The 24,275-nt window shown below is 49.5% G+C and overlaps 1 protein-coding gene across 4 annotated transcripts in view; it reads right to left on the reverse strand.

Annotated features, from left to right (window-relative positions):
- The window catches only part of NSMF (NMDA receptor synaptonuclear signaling and neuronal migration factor), a 51,940-nt gene that overhangs the window by 26,293 nt on the left and 1,372 nt on the right, over positions 1-24,275 (reverse strand). For 3 of the 4 annotated variants that reach the window (XR_015260732.1, XM_086763911.1, XM_086763910.1), the window contains exons 2-4: positions 16,760-16,821; positions 6,081-6,560; positions 1,523-1,598 (exon numbers count right to left, since the gene is read on the reverse strand). Coding sequence is in view for 3 of the 4 variants with exons in the window: in XM_086763911.1 (XP_086620037.1) it covers positions 1,523-1,598; positions 6,081-6,560; positions 16,760-16,821 (618 nt within the window). In the remaining variant the exon portion in view is untranslated. The remainder of the gene's footprint in view (positions 1-1,522; positions 1,599-6,080; positions 6,561-16,759; positions 16,822-24,275) is intronic. The other variant, XM_086763912.1, reaches the window with a different exon arrangement.

Consider the following 24,275-nt stretch of genomic DNA (forward strand, 5'->3'; position numbering starts at 1 on the left):
CTGCAACAAACCTTGCAAAGATGACTTCAGACAGCTAAGGATGTGCCTGAAGGCAAAGGAAATGTCCCGATTATGTGCATGATTTGGTGCGTCAGATCAGAACTGTAAAATACCGTTCGCTGTCACCAGCCAGCATTTGTACAGAGCAAAGCGAGTATCCGTCAGATGAGCCCAGACTGCCCACGGGCCCTGTCAGCCCGGCGCCCAGGAGCGTTAACCAGCTGGGGTGCCGTGGCCTTACAATCCCTGAAGAGGGACATAGGGGTCAGGTGAGAGAAGCAGCGCTAGGACAATACAGAGAGCAGAAGCCCACGGAGGCTCCTCACTCCCACTGTCAGGGTGGGATTAGCACCCCACCACTACACACCAGATTCCACAGAGTGGTACCAGGCAAATGACTCCCCCGTGCTGGGAGGGTGGGTCACACCTCCACATGAGCTGGAGGGAAAGAACATGAAGATAAATGTTGTTTTGTTTTGTTTTTTTTTTTTTTTCTGGGGGATGTTGATCCCTTCCAATATCTCAGCAGCTACCCCTCTCCCCAACACTGGATCCTGCCTTCCCTGCCTCAGCCTTTACAGGTCTGGTCCAGTCTGGGTTATCTGAACATCAACCATCAGCCTCTTTTAGGGATCTGGGAAGGGAACAGTGAGAGGGAAGGAAGAAATGGCAAAAAAAAAAACAGATTACAAAAGGGACACCATGTTAGGTAAGGAGAAATAAAGAGAGCAGTACAGGTGAGGGTGACACAAACGTTGGAAGGACACAGGAAAAAGGTGACAAGGCTGGAGAAGGGCTTTAGAAGGCAGAGCAGTATCTCATTTCCCTCATCGCCTGCCTTAACTTTCCAGCCAGGTGGGAAATACTTCAAACCAGGAAGACTGTGTTTCCTCACAAGCTGGCTACACCTTGAAATGAGGCCTCCCTTACTCTCTTCAGTCCTTCAAGAACTGCCTCCTCCCAGTGCACAGCAACCAGGGCATCTAAATCTACGTGGAGCCTGTTCCTTACTCAGATCTGCTCACACTGTGCAGAGATTTTACTGACACCCTCTTCAAATGACCAGAACAACGCAGAAGCTGTAGGGCCATATCTCATCCTACAAAGACGCACTCCTCTGGAGTGACGGACGCAGGGCAAGCCCGGAATAACATTCCTTCGGGGCAGTGGCTGCAGCAGAAGCAAGTGGTGGAGGGTCTCAGCTGGTGCCCCCACAGCACCCTCGCTCTGCAGAGACAGCCAGGGACAGGGCACAGTGTCACAGAGAAAACAAGGGAAGCAGAGAAGAGCTGGGGAGCCCAAGGAGTTGAATAAGGTAAAACCAAACAAGTGGGAATAGTAGGAAAGAGAACTAATAAGTGCAAAAAAACCCTTTAATTAACAAGAGACAAGGTTCTCTCTCTCTCTCTCTCTCACTCCCAGACCACGGCGCCAAACACACAGCTTGGCTGCTCCAGGCTCTCAGACACAGCTTTCAGTGGGCCGTGCACACAAGAAAAGCTACAGCGGTAGTTTCACTTACGCTTGCATAGTTGTAGTAGCAGTTTGAAAACTGAAGAGGTTCTCTTTTGGGAACCAGGTTCGTATCGGGACATCATCTGGAAGACAGAGAGCAAAACCTGAGAATCCAGTGGGCAGGCATCGTTCAGAAAACAAGACTTTCCAAGCTCTTTCTCTCAGTACTTCCTTCAGCGTCCTGCCCCGTACTAAACAGGAGTCTTGTCCTCCTCCTATGTATGCACACTACCGCCGAGCGTTTTGTAAATTGGTGCTAAGCCCGTCTATCAGGCTAGTAAATGAAGAATGAGAGCTTTATCCTAAGCAGGGAAGATTAGAAAAATCTAGAAATTACAGACGAGACAGTGGAACAAGAAAAAAAAAAAAAAAAAAAAAAGAACCACCAATTTTTCATTAAAAGCATTTTCCAGTCTCTGGTTTTCCCTCAGCACCGTCAGTTTGAAATGTTCCATTCATCCAGTTCTTTCTGATACAGCCTCCCGTGGAAGATGAGAAGCATCCACCTTCCTCTCTTACCTCTCTGTAAGTCTGAGACAGACTCTCTTTTTCTAACATTAAAGTTTCAACAAAGCCCTCACACACCTGCTCCTGAGGACCTGGCCTTCATGAGTTTTTCTGGTTTTAGCAGTCAAACCACGTATCAGCTGTACAATCTGCAGATAACTCTGTGCTTATTTGGTCTCCAATGTTTGCAAACTGCCCTGCCTGAACTGACTGTGGGTTATTTTTTAAGTCCATTGCATAAGGACACTGCATCATCTCCAGGTAAGGACAACTAAGCCAAAAAGCAGGCAGCAAAATAAGTCACTGATGATGCGTGCGGGCTAGTGGTGACCAGAAGGAGGAACCTGACCAAGAAGCAGCTCCTACAGAGAACTCTCAAGCTGGAGTCGATCAGGCAGGGAATCAGAGCTGTATTAAAATCCACTGACACAAGACGTGCGAGATCTCAGTGGATTGGACCCCCGATTTTTCATCTTGCTTCACTCCCAGTTTGTGGCTTCCTTGCTCAATGCCTTGCCACATGTTGCTGATCATGCTGGTCACGTCTTCCTTCACTCATTCAGGTTTTAAGATCCTTAGCAACTACAGTACCTTAATCATTAATATCCTGGCGTTGTCAAGAGGATTTTTTTTTTATTCACTTTCATTGGCCAAAACCCAATCAAACCCTGCATGCATCCCGCAGACATAATTGCTACAGACCAGACATCTCACCAAAAGTTTTGTACAGATCATCATCTACTACAGACTGATCCTGCTGTTCCCTGGAAGTACAAAGAGTGGCTGCAATTACAGATGCAGAAAACGCTAAATGCAACTGGGGAGGCTTCCTTTGAAGTGAAGCTTCCAAGAAACCATATAGAAAGCCGTAACAGACCCTCCTCAGCTAACAGTTTGTCAAGCCTTGTACAGAGGCACCCTGAGGAAACATACGTTAAATGAAAGCGGCATTCTAGTATGCTAAGTACCGATTATAAAGTTCCTATGTCTGCTCTCCTCCAAAAAACAGATAGAGAAGAAATGCAAACCAGCTCAGACTGTAGATTAATTACTTGTTTGAAGTCTCAAATCCACAGAAGTGGTGAAGGAGGAGGAGTTGTACACATTCCTCCTTAGCCAACAATTCTGTACTGACTTCTCAGGGGCTATGCATCTCACAGGACTGCCAGTCTCTCAACGTACGTCACAGCTGTTACGCCAGCAGCTTGGATCCAAAGCACAGCTTACGAACAACAGCTAATATCCTTATGTGGCTTTGCCTGGACAATCGCTGGAAGCCTCCCCTCCTTTTCTGACAGACAGGAGTCAACACAGGAAAGATATCACTCCCCTACGCGCAGCACTCGACGGAGAACAAAGCATTTGTGACCCTGCAGAGGTGCCTCTTCACCAGCCAGAGGCAGAATGGTAGCAGAGAAGCACACAGCTGGGGACAGCTCAGCTCCAGAGCTCAGCCAGCTAATTAAAACTGGGACTATCGGTATGGCTATTTTGCTTCCAGGAGCAGATAGCACACTCCTTTTTGGCCACGTAGAGCATCTTGTTCTCCTTTCTTGTTAGCATCAAGGAACCGTGGGCCTGGGTGAGACTGGAGGAACACCACAGCCACATTCAGCATCTCCAGCCACTTGCCAGGCTGCACGCAGATCTCAGCACCTCCCTCCATGAGTGGCTGTGTTTGTGTCAGACACGGGGAGCAGCACGGGAGACAACAGCTTGTGCTTCTCTGGAATGGTGTTAGGCACCATAAACTCAGCATAAAAATCCATATTAAATTATGCCAATCTGGCCTAACTGCCACGAGTGTTGGTTTGCAGCAATAACGTGTCATGTAAATCCAAACGGAGAAGGCAGCACTGGAAAGTGAACCCCTAGGGAAATTTTCTCTCCCATCTCCATTCATCTCTGCTCTGGTTTCTGTGCTAGCCACGCATGAAGGACATTCCAAGAAACTCTTCTTGCAACCTGTGACAGTTGTGCCAATCACGGCTCGGTTTTTCTCCGAGTACCAATGCTTGGATAAGGAGTGCAAATGAGACCACGCTGAGAGAACTGTCATCGCGTGATGCCGGTGCTACGACGGGATTCGGTCTCAGCGGCACAGCGCTGCCTGTGCAGCCACACGTGCAAGCATGCAGAAGCTTGAGGCAAGCACCAAGGGTAGCTGCTGTCTGCTGGTATGAAACACAAAATATTCACGGAGGCATCTGCAGGTTCAGTGCTGTCAACTCTGTTCCCATTTAAGTCTTCTCCAATAGATTTTCAGAAAGGCCAGTCTCCATTTCACATTGATTACTGGCCCTCACAAGAATTGCTGCCTGGGTGAAAACACATACTGTAAATCCCACGGCCCACACACAGAACATGGCATCTCCCTATACCGGGTGCTAGGACACACTGTCTGGCGATCAGAAGCGTTCAGCTCCAGCTACGGAGAGTTACGCTCCTCCATCGGTGGTGTGGAGCCTTCCTTGGGGTCTCTATCAAGTAACCTGCTTCAATCCTACAGTGCAGAGCACAATTTTCATTTGTTCAGGAAAGCTTTCCACATCAATCCATCAGCACTAAAGAGGAAATCTTCACTTTCCTAATTCAGTAAACATCCTGAGGCTGCAACCGATTCAACCCAGCACCCTGATCTCCACAAGACCAAGCTTTCTGGCTGTGCCATCACATGCAGAGCCATCTTGTCCAGGTAAAACACATATGACCATAAAACCATACAAGATTTCCATACAGGAAAACACTTCTCACTCCTTTTCTTGCGCTTAAGCAATAAAAATAATAAAGTCTAAACTTGCACACGTAGTGTCTGATGTGAAGCCCAAAAAATCACAGGGAACAGAGAAACAATGCTTAAAAACTATGCACAGGAATTAGAGGGAACTGTAGGTGTTCTGCATATTTGCTAATCAGTTATTTTCTAATTATTATTCTTCAGTATTAGCACATATATTAATTTACTCATAGAATTTCAAGCATCTAGGATGAAAATATGGTCTAGAACCCAACCTTTCTGTGATGTTACCTGCAGGAAATATCACTATGGTATTTACTAGAAACCGATGCACCCAGGAAAGATGCACAGTTTGATCTCCACAGTCCTCATACTCAATTTATTTTCAAGGAGAAAACTTTGACCTTTCCTGGCTGGACACTCCGCTCTGAAAGCCTTGAGGTGTATTTACAAAAAAAAAAAAAAAAAAAAAATCAGACAAATTAGGTCAGACTCTTTGCCATCCACATACACAGCTGACAGGGAAAGACGGACTGCACATTAGCTTATAATTCAAAGCACATAGATTGTGACATATATTTGATTAATAGTTAAGACATTCAGGGATTTTTTTAATGTAATTGAATAATTACTAGCCCTATTCCCTGAAAATATTAAGCAAATGGATAGTGAGTGGGGAAGAAAGGCCAATATCGTGTTATTTGCCAGTATTTATGGCAAGACTGTGAGGTGACACTACGTGAGGGATCCTGCTAAACTGCTTCCAGCCACAAAGATGAGTGTTTTGGGGACACCTTGAAGCACAGAACACCGTACCTGAGCTGCGCTGAGGCTCCCTCTGAGCACCCCAGCACGTTCACAAAGATTTCATCTGCCTCAGCCCCAGAGGGAGGCAGAGGAGGGAGGGTCCCGCTCCCAACTGCCTCCTGGATCAGCATTAACACAGGTGCTGCGACACAGCCGCTCCTCTCCTGCTCCTCCTTAGGGACCCCACAGATCACCCTCACTAAGCCACATGAAGCTGCCACGAAAACCACCCAGGTCACCTGCTGCTTACAAGCTAGGAGAGGGGACAACGGAGCCTGGACAAGCTGGCCTCAAGCTGAGCTCGGCTTATTTCAAGCTCCTCCTCTGGCAATCCCTTTCCAGGGATACTAGTGCAAGGCACCAGCAAGGTGCCAAAGGGGAAACGCTAAACGGCCCAGCGCCAGGCACGTGGCAACGAAACCTCCATGCTGGGATGAGACGGGTGTCACCCTTTGCCCCTGCGTCAATGAGTCCCCTTGTGTCCTTCCAGCACCCAGCACTCACCCTTACTTACCAGACACTCGATCGACACTATACATCCTCTCCAGCCTTTTCCTGTGCCACCCCGTCTCGCTGGATTGATGCTGCTCCAGGTCGAAGGAGTGCTGGGAGGGGGCCGCCAGCCGGGCGCAGTTGGGGCACTCCCTGGAGCCCTGCCGGCTGCCGGGCCAGCCCTTGCAGTGCCTGCCAGCGCCATGCGAGCCGCCAGCGCCGTGCACTTGGTGGCCGTGGTGGCATTCCTCTTGGGCAGCCCCCTTCATCACCACCAGTTCCATACTCTCATTCTCATGGTCTGACAGCATCGGCCTCTCGCCAGAAATCGTGTAGACTCGTGGCTTCGGTCCCTCGCTCGGCATCTTCTCTGTCTGCTCCTCAGAGAAGCTCCTCTCAAACTTGCCATCCGAGATGACGGAGAGCCTGCGCTTGTTCTGTGCCGCCTGCTGCATCTCAGGGGAGTCCTCCTGGCCGATGTAGGAGTCCGCTAACAGGTGATCTGAAACAAACGGCACACCTTCCTTAACACCAAACCACCCAGGACACTGACAAATTCAGGAGGTTCTTTGCTGTAGAAAGGTGGGGAGAGATATGGCAGGTTCCTCCAGGAACCTTTTCAGATGAACGTGTGCCCAAAGCCCTCTAAATCTCCAGAGCTGTACTGAAATAAGAGACATTTCTCACAAATATGCCCAATATTTAAAGCGCGCATGGCCACCAAACAAGACTAGAAGCAAAGGTAGGCCTCACTGCACAGCCTGAAAGTGCTGATGTGCAAAGCAGCCCCCGTCCAGCTGCACGGCCGTCTGCCTCAGCAGGTTTGGCCACCGAGGGCTACAGAGCTGGTGAAAGTCTGCAGGACAAGGACCGGCACCAACTTCTCTAAGAAGTGACAAACTCTGCGTGTTTTGTGCACCAAATTATTCTCTTTCAGAACTAAGGAAAAGGGGCAAACCAACACGGTTTGGTTTTTCCCTCCCGATTTTCAGCCAGTTGGTTTGATGTGAAAGAAATACAAAAGGGACTTCAGTCAGCAGCTGCAATGCAGCGCCCTGCTCTCCGCGGCACCCCAGGTTAGCAGGGCCCACCGTGTGCGCCGGTGGCGGCAGCACAGCCCATGGAAGCTGTCCTGAAGGAAAACACAGCCGCTCCCTTTGTAGGGAGGGAAGATGGGAAGGAGAGAGGCCCATGAGCACAACTATCTGTGGAGCCCACACACGGGATGAAGTGCCAGGAAATCTCAGCATTTCCATGGCAATTCCATGCATGAACCCAACAGCAGCTCCCACCCACCTGCTAATCCTTTTTCCAAGTGGCTGTTAATTACCTCTCACACTTCCCTTCTGATGGGAAGCATCTAAGGGACTGTTAAAAAGGCTCAGCAGGGAATGCATTACTCATGCAAATGCTACCCCAGAAAAAATAAAATCATTTGTGTCCAGCACAGACAGCAGCATTTTAAACAGAGGCAGACAGCAAACCCAAGCCTTTCCTTCATTAGATATTTAATGAACAGCCTTCCTTTAACTACCGAGTCACAGCAGCCCTCTGAGGGCTAGCCGACCCTGGAGAGATGGAGGAGGAGAGGCCTGTCTCAGGACAAGTCTGGTGTCCTGTGTGCACAACACAGACCTTTCACTGCTGCCACGTTCTGCTCCCTAAGAGGTGCTCTTGTGCCCCTCTGAAGAGGGCCCTCCCAAGCCGAGGACGTACACGTTCAGCTGTTGAACCTGAAGCCCACCCTGGATTGTGCTCATGTTGCCCAGGGCCTCTTCCCTGCTCTGCAGCCGAGACTGAACTGAATTGAGCAGGTACTGGTACGGTGTGTCACCCCCATCTCATCTTTCTGCCCAAGACACAACTTCCTCCAGCACCACGAGGAGATAAATGTGTCTCTGGCCACTCTGCTCAAGAAGTGACTGTTGGGACTGTTCAGTCTGACACAACTCCGGTTCGTTTCACTTGTGTCCTAGGGATAGCTCACAGACTCCAGGTAACTGTAGCTGGCAGCTGTGTGACTCCTTGAGCTGACCAGGAGGTCAGTCCTAAAGAAAGTAAAGAGTTCTAAAGAGTCCTAAAGAACGAGCTGCACCCCTGGAATCGATAGCTGATGTTGTCTTTCCAGACTTCACACGAAGTCCAAAACCGTGCCTAGGTGTAGTGAGGAGTCACGCACCTCCCTGATACAGCCCAGGTAAAACATGAAAGGTGGGCAGTGGTCTGCTCCACCCATGGTCTGCTGCACCTCCTCCAGCCTGACAGACAACAAGGGCCATCACCAGAACAACCCCGAGCCATTCAAGTGGAAGAAGCTGCCCCACCAGCTGTCATTCAACAGCTTGTCCACAGAGTCCTACCAACCGCAGGGTACAGTGTCATGGACTGACGGCTGCAGAAAGCGTCCACGGGCTCCAAAATCTCTCCAACCACTTGCCACCCCTTAAGAGGCCGCAGGCCACCACATTTGTTCTCCAGCAACTCAGACCCTCTCCAGTTCCAAGACTAACTGTGCACGTCTTGGGAAAACACCACCAAATGACTCTTCAAGATCTGCCAAGATCCGTGCTGGCTCATAGTGCCAAGCACACCATTTTAAAAATTAAAAACAAAGGCCAGCTCTAAGTACTCGTCTCAACTTGTCAAACTTACTAATCTGCGTGGGCACAATGACACTATGTATTTCTCAAAAACACCATAAAATAGGGGCTGACAGCTGCCCCTGTTCCTCCTGAAGTGAAAAATTCTGTGGAACACACACGGCCTCACCAGAGCGAACACACAGGATCCTGCACCTTTACTCACACACGGACAGCTCTGCAATTCAGAGATCCGAGCACTTCTGATCTCTGCTATCTGTGAGTAAATGGAAAAACAAAGCACCCAAAGTATAGCATGTCTGAAACTGCTGATGATCACAAGGGCAGAAACCAATTCCAGTCTCTGTTTTATAAGCACGGAGGCCTGTCCAGCCCCATAAAAGTTACAGACACATAAGTGGGACATGACTCCTTTTTTTACTGAAATCACGGCAGGGTTACAGTTCTTGACTGGACATATTTGACACAAACTACCCATCTAATCTAGCAGTATAATCCCTTCTTCCCACCTTACTTGTCCCTTACTCAAGTCGTTTTCCCTTGTACTTACCTAGGAGTTTTCATGGTCTACATGACAAAGGCCTGCCACCACATCAATATGCTTTCTCTTTGTCAAACAATTGGATAATTATTTCTTTTCATTCAATTTAGCACCTCCCAACTGCACCTTGGAGAAGCAACTTCATAGGCAAAGGGAACGCGAAGCTTTACTCAAGACTTCTGGTTAATAAAAAATTTATCTATAGAAAAAATAGTATGGAAGGAAAAGATATTCAAACATCCATCCACCATTACTGGCTTCTAAAAGCAAGCCCGCCCTGTTTCAGGGAGGAAGTCTGGTGTCTGAGGACACCATTCACACACACGCGTGTTCACATGTACCAGCAGCCCCGAGACGTTACCAGTGACTGGTTCCCTTGTCTGTGCTTGCAGTGAACTGGATTCGGATGCCAAAGCACTGCCCCGCTTCCACGACAGCTTTTTAGGTCAATGGTTTGCTTCTGCTAGGAAAGAAGTCAAGCTGGTCCAGAAATCAGTGCTGGATTCAATGTGAGCCCCAGGGATGCGCAGTGAAGGTAAGCGAGAAACAGTGACAGGGGACTTCAGCAGTAACGGGAATTGCTTTCCAAGAGTCAGCTGAAGCAGGCTGCTGTTAACACCCTCTGCCTGGTTACTGCTGCTCCATCCCATTTCATTTTCACATCGCTCTTGCCACCTCTCCCACAGCCAGCTGCTCCGTCACGCCGCCGTGCCAGCCCAGGACAGCGTGACTGGGGCAGCCGGGCGCAGCGCCCTCCCTTCCAGCCACCTCGGTGACGCTGACCCGCTAACAGCTCTGCTCTCCCCCTCGCTTTCAGCGGCAACACCCTTGTCTCACACAGCTGCAAAGCAACCTCAGAGCAGACAAATCAGGTTCCTGGAACAGATTTCTTTTCATCTGGACTCATGCTCTGTGTGGATTGATTTGTGCCTGAGACACTCAAGAGCAAGATGAAGGGACGAGGACCAGCGTGCTGGGTCTGTAGGTCACATGTCGATAGGTTACAAACACACAAATCATGTTCTCATCACTTCCTTGTCTGCCTGGGCTGTCTGACAGCCTCTCCAGAGCTGGGGGCTCGACAGTCCGGTCCCCAGGGCCCATCCACTTCCCACTCTCCTCGTTATTTACTTGAACATAGGTCTTTTTGGCTTCCCTTGCTCCTCTCTGAGACTTCACCTTCCATGCAGCGCTGCCCAACACAGTCCTCAGGGCATGGTATCACCAAAGACACAACCACTGACAGCAACGATAACGTGTACTGGTTAATTTGCGGTGCCTTGGGGAAGAAAGAACCCACATTCTCGGTACACTAGTTCCTGATAATTAGGCACTTATTACCGTTAGATACTGACAGCACATCCTTTCGCATTCCGTGACTCTGAGCACTTGCTCTGACCCCGGTAACTAACCGTGAAAGGACTGCCACGTTTTCTCTTGCCGTCAAAACCTTTCTGGAGGGGAAGTACCACGCTGGCATAAGCCTCAGCTGACGGATGCCGATTCACAACACTGGAGGGACTCACCAAGCCAAACTCATATCTGATGCAGACTGCCTTCTAACTCCATGGGACGGGAAGTTCATAAATCAAGGCAGAATATAGCCACAAGGCATAGATAGAAGCTTTAAAAAAAGTCCCAAATTTATTACTGTATTTAGCATCCAAACTGATGATTAAAGCACCTTAGATTTAAAACCTCAGCTTCAGCATCAGAAGCAAAGTGGCAAAGGTGAATCTAGATAAACTCTATTAAAAAAACATCTGTCATCTCAGAAAAATAAATTTCAGAGGAAGAGTTCTCTCTTCCCTGCTCCACCTCAGCTGGACCTCTCTGGACCTGAGGTTTATGGTACCGACTTTAAATGAAAGAACTGTCTTGGCCACTGAAGAGTAATGGAAAGATTTTAGGTTTACAGTATACGGACTTGCAGCAGTACTCATAGTAGTAGGAATGAAGTTAATGCTTTTTTTATTTTACACCAGTAGGACCCCAGGTGATGCCCTGAATGAGGAGAGCAGATGATTACACTGGCTAGAGCCCAGGGCATTGCAAAAACAATAACATCATCTCAAACAGCACAGCTGAGCAGTTTCTCTTGCAGTTTCAGTTCTGAGGACTCCCGCATGCCTGCCACTGACCCTCAGGTGTGCTAAGAGGCTGTCAGCTCCTGTTCTCCTCTGCTTCCTCTCTCAGCGTGCATCGGAGCCATAATTCAAAGCTCCCTACCACGTCAGCTCCGTCCTTCCCAATGCTAAGGTACGGCAACGAGACCCTGCCAGCACAGGGCTCCTGCCTCCAGAGACATGCTGGCAGCTGACCTCACCGCTCTGCGGGGCTGAAACACAGTCAAGAAATAGGCACGGTAAAAAAAAAAAACAGGAAATTTGTTCAAAATACTGAAGCATGAGGCAGGGATATAAAAATGGAGATACAGCAATTAAAAAAAAGGTCACAGTGGCATTTCAGCAGTGCGGTATCTTCAGAGTCAAACGACAGAACGACATGCACAGCGGCACTACGGGATTACCCGCAGCCTGACCAAGCCGGCCCCACCGTGACGGTATCGGGCACCCTGACCTCACCGCTCCCGCAGAAGGCACGTCACACGCTCCTCCGCAAAGCCACAGAGAAGGCAAGGGCTGCTTCAGCGAGGGAGCTGCTCTGAGAAAACAGAAGGTCACTGCACTATGACAAACGTGCCAAATAGTCTTCTGCGCTGAAATGGGCCTAGAAAACAAGCTGAAGACGCTACGACATTGTGTCTCATAGATGAGTAACCTTTAGTCTGGCCTGTAACACTAATGTGAAGAGATGAAATTTTTACCGTGAGACACGACCCAAAGGAGCAAGCGGCAGCTCTGCCACCGGCCTTAGCATTTCCATGGTAACACTGTCACCTAAGTTTTTATTCACTTTCTAAGCAAACAACACATTCCACGGCAAGTTTCAGGACACACCCGCACCACACCTGTGCTGGCCGACGCTGGGAGCAGCCCGAAACCCTCCGAGATGAGACCTCACGTAAAAAGCAGAGCTTGCAGGTCACTCCTGAAGCACCTGCAAAGCCTCACGCTGGGGTTTCTCAAGCCCCATGTCAGCTCCTGGCAGTGTCGGGAGCCCCCCTCTGTCACACGGCCGCTGCCCCCCATGCAGACCCACAGCCCCTCTCCGGAAGCGGCAGCAGCCCAGGGTGCAGACACGAGCGGTCACCTCAGCGCAGTCTCTGCGCAGGGCACGGCAGCCACGCTGTTCTCCTGCCACCACTACCCTCTGCTACTTGGTGTGGAAGAACTCACAAGTGCCGTCTTCTCCTTACACACTCACTGTTTTCACCGACAGCTGAAACATCATGCAAAAACAAAAAAAAAAAAAAAAGCAAAGGTGACTTCTTTTGAGCTTAAAAAGAAGCTTCTTCCAGTTCAGGTAACGATCCCCATTAGTTCAGCAGCTCTGGCCCAAGGGCCCATGATCTCTGCACACCAAGCACACCTTGCGCGTGCTGGGATCTTTCCTTCTCTTGCTTCCAGAGCCGTTCACACACAGCTTGCCCAGAGCAGCCAGCCTGCAGCGGGCAGACAAGCGCTGCATCCCACAGCAACAGTCTCCGTACACCAGCAGCAGTAGCTGCCCTCCACATAAACCAACTGAGCAAAACCAAAACCGAGCCTCATAAAAAGTACCAGGAAAAAAACCCAGTGCAGCTCCCTTCCTTTCCTCAGCAAAGGATCCTTATGTCGGAATCCCATCTCACCGGGATGCATTGCTGCTTCCCCATACAGGAGGAAGTTTCCCAAATGCTCTGCTTGCTGTCATTTTTAATTTCACTATCCTGTGTCCTGGGTGTTTTTCCCTCTTACAGTTCCAGTACATGGAGACAAAGAAATCCAAATTAGTATTTCAGTGCGGGGCCTCTGACATCTAAGCTGGGAGAAGTGGACTCTGGGAATGTCCAAAACTCTATCCCACAAGCGCTGGTGAGACTGTGAGTGATTATTTCTCCTACATTTTTCTCTCTGCAGCCTTTTTACACTTCCCTTTCACAACATTTCGAGACTTTTCCCTGTCTTTCTTCTAGGCCTGCCCCAAGGGACACCCACTCCTACACAAAAACCATGCATAGACAAGATGGAAAGCTTTGGAAGGTACCAGAAAGCCACAAGAGTCAGCCAGAGCTCTGGCAACAGCCTCGCAGTCAGAATGAATGCTGGACATGGGAGAGTGCTCTTCTTGGGAACCTTCCCAGACCTTCAGCCTGTGTGAGCAAGTCAGCAATGAACGAAGGGAGGAAGAGAACAGGAGATGCATCGCCACCTCAGCACCAGCTCCCTTAACAGATCCGTGTCCTGTCAGCTGCAGCAGAGTCTAACACTCTTTTTTTTAATTCCTAAGAATATCTTAAAGATCAGGAGAACAAAATCCGAGTGATCCCAAGAGGACAATCCCCTCATCCTCTGCCAACACCTCATACCCCCTCACCAGGCAGCTGCCCTGTTCCAGAAGGGAACCAAAGAGAAGAAGAATCTGTACTGCCACCATCCCTGCTGTAACTCACAGAACACGGTCGGTGCACTCCGAGCCACGCAGCAGAGGAGAGGTGAACGTACCTCCCCAGCCACCTGGAAAAACCTCCTGCAGGATACAACATCGAAGAGCTGCACAGGGACAATCACACAATATTTCTGAGCCATTAAATTCTCAAGCCTTGCCTCAGGAAGAATCAGAAGTTGTAACCAACAAATGCTCTCCTTCACCTTTTTCTTGCTACACGTACACCCTACAATCCTCTTTACCTCCTGCAGACATTCAACTCCATGCACGCTGCCCTAGTGAAGGAGCGGAGCACGGCCAGACTGCAACTTTATTGAAAATAAAAGGTAAACAAAGCCTTGCAAATAACTCACCTCTCGTTAAAATGCTCGGACGCAGCAGCTGGCCCATCCTGCTGATACACAATCCCTCTGTGGGGAAACTCCCCAGTTTCTCAGAGACATCCTGCCACACACACACACACACAGGCTATCCAGAGAGCCACCAGAAACAGACTCCGGGGTGTAAAGTTACCACCAGAGAACAAGCTCTTTGATCCGCTGGGGAACGCGAAGAGGTGGGATGCAAAAGATGTTACACCACCTCCTTTCACTGGAGTCAAGGGACTCCAAAGACAAAAAGATGGACAATCCTTGGAGAACAAGGCACAGCAGAAATGGAGTAAAGCTGGGGCAGTCTCTGCACCCTTGGCATCTCCATCCAGACGGTGGGCATCCTGCGTCTGCCTGGGGCCTTACAGAGCTCCACCCTTCTGCCTCGGAGCCAAATCAGCAGGTAAAGCAGCAGCAGAACTGGCATCCCAAAGATCCACGCTCACCTCATGTTCTGCTACATCTTCAACTTATGTAGAAGGGGGCTGTCGTTTGTTTCACTGGCGACACGGATGAAAGCTAATCGTACAGCTTAAGTGCTCTGCTGAGTCAAAGGCGAAGCGTTCAGAAACTTGTGAAAGCGATACTGAGATACGCAGAATTTCTGCGGGGAGAGTTGACTTCTCTGTTATTGGTCTACTGGGATGAACAAAAGGGAGCCAAATTTTCTACTCTCAACACTTTTATAGGATAGTAACCTTCCTACTATGGTTATTTATAAATAAATTTTACAGACTGTGTTAAATTATACACTGCAGAATTTCAAGAAATGACTTAAAAAATTATGATTCTTTTTTTTTTCCTCTTCTATAAACATTTAGTCATTTCTAGGGAACTTCATTTATTTCCAGTTCAATACTTAGGGATCCCATAAGGACTGTGGTATATCCACGTGTACCCCTCACTGCTTGATTCTTCTCTGTAGCAACTAAACTCACTTGGACTCAAATACGATCTCAAGCCAGAAACACCAAGGGGGCAGTGGGTATGAGAAGGCTTCCCTGAACAGCTTACGGATATGCTACAGGCACAGAGAGGGCTTAAGCGCTGGTCTGGGGAGCCCGACAGCGGTGCATTATCCAGGAGCCACATCTGCTCCATTTCCAAGATCGCCTTACCTACAGACAGGGAGAGGAGCACCCATGAGGTTGGGTAAAATGGCTTTAAATGGACATCGGAGCAGCTCCTACTCCCTGGCTCTGACCAGGGTTCCCTGGCTCTCAGGGACCTAAACACATCTGCAGTTTCCACTCATCTCCATCAGAGATTCTCCACCTGGCCTGAACGTGATCCCCCAGGTACCACGAGGGCACTACAACCTGAGCAGGAGACAACACCTCTCCCTGTTGGACACTGGGGTAGGAAACTGCAGAAAAGGACCAGCAAAGACTCCAGCTGACAGAAGCAGCTGCAAGAACGGCCACGATAAAGGATGCTTTCGCCATTCTGGGAAGCCTCCTCAGACCTGCTCGGGCTGTCTCTGCGATGTCTGTCCAGCTCCTTCCTTCCCTCTGCCTCACAGACGCTTCACTTCTGCTGCATTAAACCCCAGCTGCCTTCTGCCCTTGCCTTCCTACCACCACGGGCTGTTCTCAGACCAAATATTACAAGTAATGTGTCACGGGAGTTTCTCATGCCTGAAAAAAACCAAAGAAAACTGCAGTACGTTGTTTTAAAGCCCTTCCATTCACAAAGTTAGCACCATGCAGCCAAGGACAACTTGAAGGTCATCAGGACAGACCCAAGAAAGAGGCAGGGACTCATCCAGCTGGCTGTCAAAAAACAGTGATTGGGCTTGCTCTTTTAGCAAGCGGGATTTCCAGCCCGTAGAGGTTTAAATAAATGCACACACACTTAACAGTTTACATAAAATTGTAACACCAATCTATATGACGTTCTATTTAATAACTTTATCCCCTGCAAAACAGTTCAGTGCCACAGAATAATCTGCTACTTGTTCACAGGGGATTTTCTGTAGGTCCTGTAGTGAATTTATTGTGTGCAAAGTTTTTTCTTTCCTTACAGAGAAGACACAGCCTCATTAGAAGTCAAGTGAGTTTCTCTTGTGCTCTCTTGCCCATCAGGCAGAACTCATCGTAAGCTGACAGGGACAATATCTGCATCTAAAAAATTAATGTACTAGCTAGCACACGCTGGTGACCTCAACTAGACAAGGCAAATCTCATTTTAACCCCGGTTGAAGCAAACCCTGGGAATAAATGCAGATGTTACCTTTGCAAGCAAAGGCAGACTGCTGCACACACATTAAGCACGTCAGTTAACGAACTATAACTCACTTTTTTTAATTTCCCAGTGAAAGCTAAACCTAGGAGTGACAAACCAGCACAGAAGCCTTGTGCAGTGCAGTCTTTCACTTCCCAGCTGAAACTTCTTCCAAGGACGTCAGCTCTAGGGGTGAATTTATGACAGGGCACTTGTCCACTAAACTGAACTTGTCCCCACAGCCCACCCAGCCCTTGAGTCACCAAACCGGCTTTTCTCCTCAAGGGCTTCACAGACATAGAGGGTGACTCCTCCCGCCTCTGCTGCTGAGATCTCACTGCACTTTCATTCTAAGGCCTATTAATAAACGGGTGCATGCACACAGGGATATAAACAGGCATGTCAATTCTCTTACCTGAGCCGTTTCTACCTTCAGGATGGTTTTGTGAAAGATATTCTCCAAAAGCCCTTGCTGCTCTGCACATCCAAGCATCACAGGAGGCAGCAAAGGAGAGAAAGAGAGATGGGTAATGGTTAGAGGCCAAGGAAAGAAGTTCAATAAGTTCAAGTTCAATATACAGTTGCCTTTCCCTCAGCTTCAGGTGACACAATTTAAAGACGCTGCAGTATCAGTGGGGGCTTCCTGGTTAAACACACTTCAGTCTTCCCCTGGCCAAAGGGGAAAACAGAGCTCAGGACTGTTCTAGTCTTTAGCTTCTCTGTTAAAACCGAAAAAAGCTGAAATGCACCTGCATTAAACTTGGCCTTATTTCTGTGTTGCACACAGGAACTGGATCACTGTCTCTAACCACCATAAGTTAAACCCCTTCTGGCAGCCCAGGGGAGAAGGTACCTGCACCCCAGTCCCTACCATCACCCCAGCCTTCTACTCTGGCTCTGAACGCTCCCACCAGCGAGCTATCACAGCTTGGATGTTAATGCTAACACCACTTTACATACCTTAAGCCTAAGTGCTCAAGCACCAGCTATGTCAGTATTTGGATTTGTGGAGAACCTTATTTGAGAGACCCCCACAACACCCCACAAAAGCAGTTCCTGGTTCTCTGACGGATTCAGGTCCCGCGGATGACCGAGATTTACTGAAATATATTAAGAATCAACCAGGCAGAGTGAGCTTAACCCTTATCACACATCAAGGCCTACATAAGAGAGCAAACCTATGAATATTCCAACCAGGGAAAAGCTTTCTGCTTGCAGCCCACACAGGAAAGGAGTCCTTGGTCAAGGCACGAATTCCGTGGTACAGAGTAAATACAATCCGCAGCCTCCTATTGCCAGGTCTGTAACACCCTGCTGCTGCGCGTGCTCTCCTGAGAGAGCCAGCACCAGCTTTTCCGCAGCCATCCATTTTCCCCAGGTTTGTAGAACAATCACTCCAAGGTCTGCAGTGTCACAATCGGGCCGGTATTTGCCAAGGGACAGTCCAGGGTGGAGGCTCGCAAACAGCGAGATGAAACAGCCACCCACCTCCCCGGCGAGCCAACAAAACCCAGCAGCCAAGCACTCCCAGCCTGCAAGCACACCAGCGTCTCTTCGGGGAGGAGATGAAGAAATCACTTGCTGCAACAGGGAAGACTCCATACCAAGACATCACGTCCATCGTCCTCCTCCTTCAGAGGTGCTCAACCTCAGAACATCCCTCTCCAGTTCAAGCTGCCACAAAAGGCGACGCTCATAACAGCCATTAAACATCTAAGTGAAAAACGGCTTTGAACTCCAAAGCAACCTTCTGCTTTGCTACCCGATGTAGCAGCCCATCCCAGCTTGTGCAGCCAGGTTTTTCCTCCGCTGCTTTTATAGACCTCCTCCCAAAGGGGAAAAGATGAACAAAGCTACAGTGTTAGCGACCCAAGTGACCAGAGCTGGAAGGAGTGGGAAGTCCATTTGTCATCCACAGCCAGCAACAGGAGATCGATATGAACGATGAAGAAAGAGGAATTCAGTCTCCCTGGGACTAGATCTCAGCAGAGCAGCGCAGCTGGAGCTGTGCAACAAGCAAGGTTTAACCTTCTGCATCAGTACGGGCTGACGTACAGTGCTGAGGCTTTTTCCCTTTCCAGTAAAAACCTTCAGACACTAGCCGGGGTGGCAGTTGCCCAGACTGTCTTCCTCAATGCCTAAGCACCCCCAGAGATGGTCACGCAGAGGCTCTGTCACATGGGGGAGCTGTATAATCAGCACAAAATCCCCACGACGAAGAACAAAGGGATGACCACCACTGCTCACCCATACAGGAGGACAACCCCCAATGGATGTTCCTTGCACCCACTACATTTGTGTCCGGGCAAAAAGCAGGACTTGGTCCTGGGGCAACACACAAATGTAAAGTTGGGAGCTAGAGCGTGGCAACTGCAGAGAAGCGCTCAAGTCATCACCATTCCTGGAGGGATTTAAAAGGCACGTAGATGTGGCACTTGGGGACATGGTTTAGTGGTGGACAGTATTAGGTTTACAGTTGGACTCTATGATCTAAGGGTCCTTTCCAACCTAGATGACTCTAATGTCAGCACGCAGCTGCAAGAGCACTCCTGGGCTACTCCTGCACTCCATCTTAGAGGTGGCTAAGGCTCAGCCGAAGCCACGGTTGATCTCACCTAGCACTGGCAACAGCCCCGCTTTGAGCGGATGGGTGGGCTCAAGACTTCCAAGATCTCTTCCACCAAGACTTCTGGGACTCCAAGGCTTCCCATGGAAATGTCTGTCCTTGCAAGGCACCATCAGCACCATTCACAAAGAAGGCACTTAGACCCTTGGGTAAGATTTTGAAGCTTCTCTTGTGCATCAGCAGTCATTCCATGTAGTAAAAACAACAACGAGCAAGCTCTCGGGTAAATTATTGGTGAGAGAACATGTTGATTTACACAAAAATGCTGAAATATGATACAATTTAGTCTGTAACTAGTTCAAAAGCTCCAAGAGCACGTTAGTTCATCTATCATTCTCTCCATTCATCTCCCTGCCAATGCCCAGAGCTGATCAGTCTGCCTGAAAATCCAAACCAATGCTTCACCCTTTGCTTGCAAACCACAAGCCCCAAAAAATTAGTACCAAGCACTTCCAAAGACCCAAACCGCAAACAGCTAAGGTGGAGCCAGAGAGCACTGCCGTCCTCCATCTCACCTTGTTCCACGGTGAAAACAGCGTCACTCGGAATAAGAGCCCAAGTTTAAAGGCGCTGCAGTGTCTCTAACCTCACTCTCCTGTTCCCCCAAGCAGACTGGGGTGGGAGGGTGAAATACCAAGTGCCAGAGCTCCCAGAGAACAGGCAGTACCCAGCCTCGCAGGTCAGAGGCACAGTCCAGGAGCAGAGAGCCACTCACAAACGTTGCTGCCCGGCCCAGGCTGGACCTGCAGCTCTGTCACTACCATCCCACCTCCACCGCTCTCAGACGCCGCAGTCCAGACTCAGGGCAAACCAATGTGAACGCTTGATCGCAGTCATCTAGCGACAGCTAATAAGGCACCGCCGCCTGCACAGTACAATGTGCGACGGGGGTTTTCCAGCCAATTACACTGCAAACTTCAGACTAATTCTTTCGCCTATTATCTCAGCGGTTCCCTTCTACATTCCTGCTTCCCAAGTGCCACCGGCTTCTCCTTGGCTGCGCCTCAGCTGATCCCCCACAGATGTCTGCGCGTGCCCTTTGCCAAGGGGGCTCTGCCGGCCACGCCAGCTCCTTCTGCCTGCCCTCCGCTTGCCAAGCCTTTTGTGTTCGCTCTGCCCTCGCCGTGCTCACAGTCACCCCCATTTACCAGCATCTGCCCACATCGTTAACGTGCCACTTGCCCCCTCTTGTTGGCTACCCACTGACTGGATCAAAATAAAGTCAGAACAAAATTCAAACAGATGGCGGCTGCTCTGTTCATCCCATTCTTTTCTATTTATTTTATCAACACACTCTATTAATAAAGTCACACAATCGTACTTTTCTCTCAGCTCAGTTTTGCCTTCACTATCACAGCCAACATCGTTCAAGTCCCAACAAGCCTCCCGACAGCACTGGACAGAAATCCCTTCAACTGGGCTCAGAGCTGAGACACCTCAGGATAATTTAACTGGCAAGAGATACAAAAGGAAACTTGTTTCACATAAATGAGATGAAGTACGAGGTGCCTTACAGATACAGGGGCCACTGAGTTATAACCCTGAACGTACGACATGACAAAAGCTGCACACAAATGAGCAGGTAGCAGCGAGAGGTGATCAGCTGATGACATGCCAAGTCTAGCCCTGACTCATCTAGAGAAAGGTTTTCATTTTAGTGGCAGATCAGAGCTGCCTGTTACACAGTCAGCACGGCTTCATTTAACAAAAGGACATCAACCAGGGACCACAGCCTCGGTACGCTGCGCTACCAAGTCTAACCCGTAAAGACAAGACCGCCACTGTCTCAGAGAAACCATCACCCTCTTCTCTGGCTTCTTCTCCATCAGAACGACTTTGAGAATGCGGAAGCTGGGCTGGGGTAGCACAACACAGGCAGCAGAGGCAGCTGCCCTTCTGAGGCCGTTTCTCAGTACTCACTGCGCAGATGTCGAAGCTGGACGCAAGTCTGGAAGAGAAATGGAGATTTTGCGAAGAAGCATCGACAGTCTAGACATACATTTGCTAGAAGGAGGAAAGCCGCCAAATAACAGAGATCTCAATTACAACGTGATGAGCATGGAATAGCCTTAATGTCTCTGAAATAATCACATCAACGGGATAAAAAGGGCCTTGATGCATACCAGCAGCTAGGAGAAACTGATGCACACAGATTTGTGCAATCCACCACACTGACGGTGAACTGAGTGAAGAAACGCACACTGAAACAGTCAGAGATACAGGAGAGACCTGAGATAACTCCAAGTAGAGCAGAGCAGGAAGCTGAGCAAAACTTGGACCATTCAGGAGCGTTACATGGAAAAATAAAGAAACTCACCACCTTCTCGTGTTCCTCCAGAAGGAATGCCCAGCGCAGCTGCAGCAGGAGTGCGTTGTGACAGCACCTGACAGTGCTGCCTCTCAGGAACACAGGAGAGACCAGACCTCCTGCATCCCCAGGACCTACGCCCCCCTGCAGCAGCAATCCTGCTCTGGGCACCAAGCAGAGAGGGGAACGCTGCCAGCACATCCACAGTTAACAGCTCAGTCACCAAGGACTGTTGACACCTACGTTGCTTAAATCTAATAACAATACCCTGACAAAAATTAGTTTTCTGAAATATCTATATAGGGAGATGGTAGCTGGAAAAAAAATAAAATTCTAAATTCTCAGCTCTCAAGAAAGAGAAATCAGGTGCCAGCAATGGATCTTAAAGTCAGAGAGCCCATAGTCTTGTAGGAATTTATAGTCACAAAGCTTGGACAGGAGGAGATGGGACAGAGCAGGAAGAAGTTAAAAGAACACGGTAATCAGAGTGTGAGGGAGTTCACACCACCCACAGGAAACCTCACAAGTGGAAAAAAGGAATCTAGAGTCCACGAAGAACCCTGACCTAAGCCAAAAATTGCTCACACAGTAAGAAAACCGGGCTAAGGAAGGCATTAAGTACCTCGGCATTTTGTCAGTGCAAGATTTACCCTTTCGCAGTGATTAACGCTTCGTGGCCGTGTCCAACCCCCCTCTCTAGCCCTCTCTGGTCAGCAGGGAGGGAGTGAGACCACATTCCTACCGCTCTGTGCAGAACCTTGAACTAGATGCCAAAGCCCTGAAATTGGGTAAGACAAACCACACGGTCAACTCAAATATTCCTCGCGCTAACTGTAACAATGCAAGATGTTCTGGAACACCCAGGAAGAGTCTCATGTTTGTTTGCTCGCACTACCACACGCTCCCGAAGAAAAGCTGTAGGCCAGAGCAGTACAAAGCAGAGCAGCGGGAAAAGACTTAATTTATTGCCACATTTTGGGTGCCAGTGCTGGTCTGTAGGTGTCAAGGCAGCAAGGACAAAGAGAGCCCAATTCTAAAGGCTTTGGTTCATCTGTGCCCTTGAAAGGGTGCTAAGGAAACCAAGGAGCAGGTGTCAGACACCGCGCAGGGCAGGACCCTGAAGAGACCCTGTACGAGCCCAAATCCCGGCAGCCCGGGAGCTGCCAGCGGAGGGGCAGCACCAAGGTCGTGATTCAAGGACAACTGCGTCACCCCCTGCCTTCAGCACGCGTACCCCAGGAGCCGCAGGGCAAAAAAAAAAAACCACACATAGGAAGGAAACACAGCACAACAGCGAGACCTCGCATGCAAGCACTTCAAATTTGATCAAAGCAAAGCAACAAGCCACAGCCACGTCCCAGGTGCCGTCCGGGGAATCAGCGCGCAGGTCGCTGCAGCTCTCCCAGGAGAGGACACGACTACAGAGACCAAAGTTGGCAGCATCCTGGATGCTCTCAGCAATGCTAGCACAGAGCAGCTATGCCGCTATTTTGTAAGAAGCTATTTAAAAGACCTAGCACACAACAAACTGCATGGAGCTTAATTAATTCTCCTGGGACAGGAGACTCCCCTGAGTCGCTCTGCAGAGATTTTAATTAAGAATCTAGGGAGCCTGCACCTTCTGCTCAGATCACATCACTGACGACAGCAAACAAACGATGCTCCCTGCTCAGTAAGAGAGTCAAACGCACACACACGCTCCGGCCACGCATAGTAAATATACATTGGTGGCCACTTGGCCTTGCAGTGAATTTCAGGAGACGATTTTGCGCTCCAAAAGAAAAGTCAGGAGAGATACGAACAGAGCAGAGCTCAGGAGGTGCAGAGAAACAATCCCAGGGCAACTCCTCCTGCAAGAATAGGATCCCACAGCTGTCTACACCGAAACGCAGGGGACTTGATCATTGCAGCAGCGCTACCCACACGGATGATCCAAGTGCCCAGTCCTCTTGGGAAGGACAGAGCAGTCTGTCTCTGTAGCCTTACCTACTGCCCTGCAGAGTCCTCACTGTAGGTAAGGAACATAAAGGACACGGGCACACAGGGAGGAGGACGCAGGGCAGAGCAGAGGAGCTGTGTGTGATGTGCTCCGGGAAGCCCAGAGGAAACCTTTCAGCAGGTGGGTCACCACCGCTGTAGGAATTCTGAGGGTGACAGAGACCACATGAGGCATGGACCAAGAAGCGCCCAGAGCAGCAGGATGCAGGCACACCGGCAGCGTTTGTCCCCACCAGCACCTTCTCCATGCAAAGAGGCAGCGCGGAAAGCTCCTCAACAAGTTCTGTGCCCTCCCCAAAGGCTTTCTCATTAGGCATTTCTAGCACAGGGCATGAACACACATAAGAGCATGTCCCATGCCATGGTCTACATGACCAGACACCCCTCAAGGACTTTATGCTCCTCAGCCCAAGACCACCAAGCTAACTCTTCTGGTCAAATCACCACAATTCACACCACCGAGACATCTCGGAGCTCCCATGTAACAGCAGCAGCAGCAGCTTGTCAGCAGTTACAGCAGGGATGTAGCAAACCAGAATCCCAGAGACACCTCCTGGGCTCTACACAGTCAATACTACTGGAGTAGCATCTGCCCATCCTGGTGTGGGCTAACAAGCCGCTGCCTTCCAAACACGCTAGTCGCTCCCAAACACCCACACTACCATTTGAAATCCTACCGATCACCAAATATGTTGTTTGCGTGACTGGCTGTCTAATCCTCCTTCCAGAACCCCATTACCACAGCCACTGTGCATTTGGTGTCGTTTCTGTATATCCACCTGGCAGACATCTGCCAAAAAGAATCCCGCTTCCAGATCTCCGATCGCCGTTGAAAGAGCTCACATTTTCGTTACTGGTTATGAATGGGGTGCATCATAAAGCGGGGAAAAGTTCCAGGCTTTGCCCGGACAGCTTTCTGCAGAGGAGCTCCAGACTCCAAAAGACGGGATTTCTTTGCAACGCAGCCAGACAGCAATACACAGACATCTTTGCATCTCC

Source organism: Chlamydotis macqueenii, chromosome 20 (assembly GCF_036417535.1).
Source record: "Chlamydotis macqueenii isolate bChlMac1 chromosome 20, bChlMac1.mat, whole genome shotgun sequence".
NCBI classification, from domain to species: domain Eukaryota; kingdom Metazoa; phylum Chordata; class Aves; order Otidiformes; family Otididae; genus Chlamydotis; species Chlamydotis macqueenii.